Genomic DNA, 5,573 nt, shown 5'->3' on the forward strand with positions numbered 1-5,573 from the left:
TAAAACCTGAATATGTGCAAAACGATAAACAACATCCCAACTGTCCACATTTTAAACGTAACGTCTTTCCAGGATATAGACCATGGTGGAGTCTTAAATGCTGACAAAGCAATGCAGAACTTTTGTGGTGTGCTTTACAGACATAACAAAGAAACATATTTGCATCCAAGGATATTTATCACCTCAAGTGTCGTGCAAAAATCTTGCTCTTAGTTCCCTGACCTCTGGGACTTTCCTTGGCATGTCCCACATCAATGTTAAAAACTGTGGTTTGGATGAACGTATAGAAGTTATAGAGGGATTCATGGTAGTTGACGCTGAAGATGAAGTGTGCCTTGAAGAGCTCATCGAAAGCTGCCAAGGAGGTCTGTGCCTTGCAAGGGACGGCCTTGTGATCAATGATGATGTAGTATCTTTGGATGCTGCTCTTGTTTTCACCAACACACAGGAGGAAGGGCTGTCCCGGTTCCACACCAGCAAGGAAGGTTTCGACACTGGCTCCCATCTTTGACAAAATGTATAGAAGAGGAATGATAGGAATCCATGAAATATAGCACAGCTACATTCAAATAGCTAACAAAGCCAATAAGAAAGTGCTTCAACACAAGAAGTAGGATCATCAGAATAACCACATAAATACAGTATGATTTGCATACCTGCAGATATCTCACAACATGGTCCACAGCTTGACATGAGCTGATTTTGGCACTCTTCTTGTGGCCTTTGGAGGTAGGTGGAAGCAAGTGAAGCAACAGTAGAATGCTTGACAGGTCACTGTCCCAGCCTAGGGGAAACACAGGTAAAAGACACATTCAAATGATACATAACTGATATTTTAAAGAGTGAGCCAAACTAACCAGACCCACCTGTGTCGTGCTGCGAATACAAGAGCTCTTCAATGTGCTCATTAGAAGTCAGTTTTCTGCACTCTGTCAGGATCCTAGGTTGAAAAAAGTAGGCCATTTTGCCAAAAATCTGCCCGACACCTCCTCTCCAAACATCATGGTGAAGTCCTGGTCAATCTACAGAAGAATGTGCATCTTTATACTATTTCATGTTGAAAGTGTATACTTTGAGTGATGATTCACTTAATAATAATAATATTAATAATAAGTTGTTTGTCTTACCAAGCCAGTGATGTTAAGGAATCGTGGGAAGACATCCAAGACTGTTGAAGAGCACTGTTGATCTTGAACCAGTGTTTGACGATACTGAAATGTGGCCCTCATCTTCTCTTTGACTGCCGATTCATCAGTTGAATATTTCAAAAAGGATATCGCTTCACGACACTCCTCACCAAGCAGCTGCTTATCGGTGCAGGAAACCTCTCTCTTTCTCTTTGGACTATCTTGATAGGCTGTGCTGGTGGAGGATCTCCGGTACTGAGCTGCCGAGTTGCGCTGAACAGTTTTTATTCTCCAAGCCAAGTAGCCAGATCCACTCTGTTGGTCATAGAAGTGTTCCTGTGATAGTAAAAATACAAAATTGTAGAGCAAATTCAGAATATATTACTACTGCATAAACTGACATAAAAGACTTTCATTTAAAAACTTACATATCCATTGTCTGAATATGGATCTTTGAGGCTGGGAAATAGAGAGATGATGCCCAAAGCATATTTAGTTCTCACAGAGACTGGTGGGATCATCCTGAAAGATAATATGACATAACTACAACAATTCTATCAGGATTTAAAGGGGACAAATTCTACTGTTATTTGCTTCAATGAGTTTTAGTCTCTCTCAAATTGTCAGTTTTTATGTCATGCTTTAGCCATTTGATGTTTATTTCCATTATAGGATATATTAAAGAAATTGCTTTACTGATATGCAATGTCCTAAACTGAATGTGCTCTTTTAAACATTTTTAAAGTATAAATATGAATATTGATGTCTTACCCATGAATTTCAACCATGTTGGCCACAAGGAGGTTTACCAAACGTCTTCTTGTGCCATCCGTCAGTGATCGCAGTTTATCGTATTCATCCAAAATAACCTGTCCACCTGGTTTAACCTGGAGAGCATTTCTCACCATCTACAAGATTAAGCATCACATAGTCAGAAATTTCATCAATCTTTATCAACATCAAATTCAACAAACAACCCACAGTTTAACAGCAAAATTCTTTGTGCCTGATGTTTTACATCATTTGTTACAAAAGCTGCACACCTCTTTTGCTGCTTCCCGTTCAGCATGTGTTCTCGTCCCTCCGTTTGTGTGAACAATCACTGTGGCATCAGATGAGTCAGAAGATGCTAGCAAGGAGTCTCCAGAAACTGACACAGATGAATTGTCTGACATGGTTGACTCCAGCGAAGTAGATGATAAATCATGTTGAAGCACAACTGGAAACAGTGGAAAAAAAAATGTATACAGCAAATGGATAAAATTTGTTCTAAATACTTTATTTTTCTAAATTCGTGACCTACTCCTTCCTCAACAAGGCTGAGCCTCACCTGTTGACTTCTCAGTTGTCACCCTAACAGTAAGGTTCCCTGCTTGCAAAAGATCCTCAAACACATCTGCATCAACTTCTGTCCCTGATTCATCTGTCAAGTGTAGCTCAGTCTCAAGAGCAAGACCTAGCTTCACAATGACTGATAAAAATATTATATTTAGAGCAATGGAAAAACTTTTTATAGCACGGTTTTATAGCAAATAGTCCATTTACACAAACATTCTGTACTATATGAAAACTGATGCCAACCTTTCTGAAGAAATGTGCTGAAGTCATCATAACCATCTTCAGTCTCAGCTACTTTGACATACTTCTGCGTTTCTCCAAATCTCACCTTCACCAACATGATGTACTAATGAAGAAAAAAAGAAAAGGCAACCAAATGTGCCATTATTTACAGTATATTCACCGTGAATGTGTAGAGACAGAAACATTTTTGCTTTGCTTTACTCACATGAAATCGACTGCGGAAATGCTTCTTTGATTCTCATATGCACAAGTCATGCCAACCAGTCCCCACCTAAATAATGGGAGCCAGCACCAAGGTTATAATAGTTTTGGATTTTACATTATAGTTAGGTTTTAGTTAGTTTTTACTTTTTGTTCTCCAATTCAGTTAGTTGTAATTAGTTTTCAGAGTGGTTTTGATCATTTTTATTAGTTTTTATTTTTGGTTTAATGCTTAGTTTTAATTAGTTTTAGTATTTTCATACTTAAACAGGTGCAAGATTCAAGGCGTACAAGTGAGGCACTGTTACTGAATTGTCCTCGCTGCTTTTTAAAAACATCCTTGCAATGCCATTACGCCATGTAAAAGAAACTGCATTGTAAAAATGTTTAAATGAACAGCAAGTGTGTAACCCTGCAATGTAAACAACAGTGCAAGCGGAAGTAAACTACTGGATTCCGCTACGAATTATGGGTAATGGCGCGAGGTCAGGAATGTCGTCATGACGACTAACAGCACCAACACCCATAAATAAAGAGTTTGACAATATAACATCACTTGAAGGTATAAACATGACAGTGACGTTATTTTTTTATATGCATGGAGAGCTGCAGCATTGAGTAAAGTTATAAAAACTCACCAGCATTTCAGACCTTTATTACCCATGGCAGCAGGTGATGGCGGGAGGGTATGCGACCCTGTTGCCAGCTCCGCTAACAAGCTAAAGTTAAAACTTTTTTTTAATTTAGCCCAAAACTTAGAAAATGATAAATAAATAAACTACTCCTGCCGATTAAAAGCTCCGGGTTTAGCGCAGGACTTGGTGTGGCGGCCCGGTGTGTTTTTTCTCTAGGAACCCTCCAGCTATTCTTCCAGCAGCAACATACCACCGGCCTCTCATAGCTTTTCTGATTTTAGCACCTGTCCATCGACAAGCAGGAGCTCAAGCCCCGGGTCCAGCACAGGCACTCTACCCCCTCGATACATTATGCCATATTAAAGCCAAGACCGTCAAGAAAACGACACCACAGCTAAATATGTTAACTCAGATGGCCTTCAGATTTTCTGTTTTAATGTTCAGCTAACCCGACACCTCATGCTACACCAGTTTGGCTAGCTTTAACCTCTCACAAAAAATTGCAGTTGTACATATATACCGTGATATCCAAACGCATATACTTACGTTAAGCAAACTATGTATTAATCAATAAACTTGCGCAAAGGGAAAATGAATGCAGCCATAAAAAATATCATGCAAAAACTTACCTTTTCACGATGTAAGCTCCAGACTGCATGAGACTGCTGCTGTCCCCGCTCTTGAACAAACACGTCACAGATACGTTGAAATTCTGGGAGCAACTCTGTCAGGTGTTGATTTTAAACTTAACACCAGATAGAGTTACTTAAATTTAACTCCCTGGAATGACACCAACTCTTTTGGGAAACTAACACTTATATCGTTGACTAGACTAAACAAGTGTTGAATTAACACTGTATTTTTAACAGACAACAACAACACTTGAAATCTAACACTTCTAATTTTGCTGTGTAGTCTCCTTGCCACTTGTTCCACATGGATCCATTCCTGGACATCTTTGCACTAGATGCACACTCCACCAGCCAAAAGTGTAATGTCCATTTTTAGGCAGATGAGACGACTATGACACTGGCTCCTCCCTTGATGTGGCCATGTGATAATTTCAAAAGTCTTATATCAAACATAAATGTGTTTTAAATTCTGATTAAACAAAGTGCTTGATACAGGAACATTTGAAATTATACTTTATGTAATATTTGAAAGCTCCTGCAGCTGAGCTGAGAAGGTGGCTCATTTCACAGATACCAACATTATACTGAGTGTCTCAACTAATAGTTGGGCTAGTTCACGAGGGCAAAACTTTGCTAATGATAATATGACTCTTTCACAAGGACCTATAACAGCAGAAAAAGGGATGGATGGGTTTCAAGAAAGGAACCCTACTCTGCTCTTACCATCCAAAGCTGACAGTCTTGTGCAGTCTAAAGCTTCATCAAAACAAATTTCAGCACATGTTGTGACAACCTGTCAGCTCACTAGCTCAAAGATAGATTTGCTCATCAGTGTCCAAAATCTTGAAAAATTGTGGACAGACAGAGAGTCACACAAGTTGGAACAGTTATGTTGCAACTACCTTGTGGATTTCCATTGTTCATATTCTCCAAAAAGCTCCAACTTTTCTTTACCAACAATGACTCTACCCGTTGTATTGGTAAATAAAAATGGATCTGGGTAGATGCAAGAGAGAGACTTCTTGATGTTCACAAGTTTTCATTGAAGTCAGAAATACTGTGAGTTCTGGACAATCATTTGTCTCACATTTATGTGGACGACATTGATTTATTGATTTATTTATTTTATTAAAACAAGTCTCAGTGATGATTTATGATCTGCTGAGCATTGTAAGCATTGTTCTCTGGTGGCACTGCTATCAAACATTCAGCCAAGGTTTGTGGCTATAAGATGCTAAAAAAATTAAAGGAACTTTGAAAACACATCAGATAACGAGGGAGAAAAAATGTGCTGAATATCTATACTGATAAGGACTGGGTAATGTTTGAGGAATGAAATGAAGCCTCATCGTTTGACGGACATGAAAATTCTGGACCTACCGAGGGCTGAATTCAAA

At 38.9% G+C, this 5,573-nt stretch overlaps 1 protein-coding gene across 4 annotated transcripts; it reads right to left on the minus strand.

The window, feature by feature from the left end:
• Nucleotides 1–236: 236 nt before the first annotated feature.
• Nucleotides 237–4,383, minus strand: LOC115786509 (uncharacterized). Of its 4 annotated transcripts, XM_030738679.1 has the most exons (11): nt 4,174–4,383; nt 2,914–2,979; nt 2,709–2,811; nt 2,458–2,598; nt 2,171–2,346; nt 1,899–2,035; nt 1,556–1,649; nt 1,128–1,463; nt 867–1,022; nt 657–784; nt 237–505 (listed from the first exon to the last, which is right to left on the minus strand). In XM_030738679.1, the coding sequence occupies exons 3-9, from the start codon at nt 2,803–2,805 to the stop codon at nt 933–935; spliced, it is 1,071 nt and encodes a 356-aa protein (XP_030594539.1). In that variant the 5' UTR covers nt 2,806–2,811; nt 2,914–2,979; nt 4,174–4,383; the 3' UTR covers nt 237–505; nt 657–784; nt 867–932. The 4 variants fall into 4 exon arrangements, with proteins under 4 accessions (XP_030594539.1, XP_030594541.1, XP_030594542.1 ...); XM_030738681.1 differs by lacking the exon at nt 2,914–2,979; XM_030738682.1 differs by lacking the exon at nt 2,458–2,598.
• Between the last annotated feature and the right edge of the window lie 1,190 nt (nt 4,384–5,573).

This window comes from Archocentrus centrarchus, chromosome 10 (genome assembly GCF_007364275.1).
Source record: "Archocentrus centrarchus isolate MPI-CPG fArcCen1 chromosome 10, fArcCen1, whole genome shotgun sequence".
NCBI lineage: Eukaryota > Metazoa > Chordata > Actinopteri > Cichliformes > Cichlidae > Archocentrus > Archocentrus centrarchus.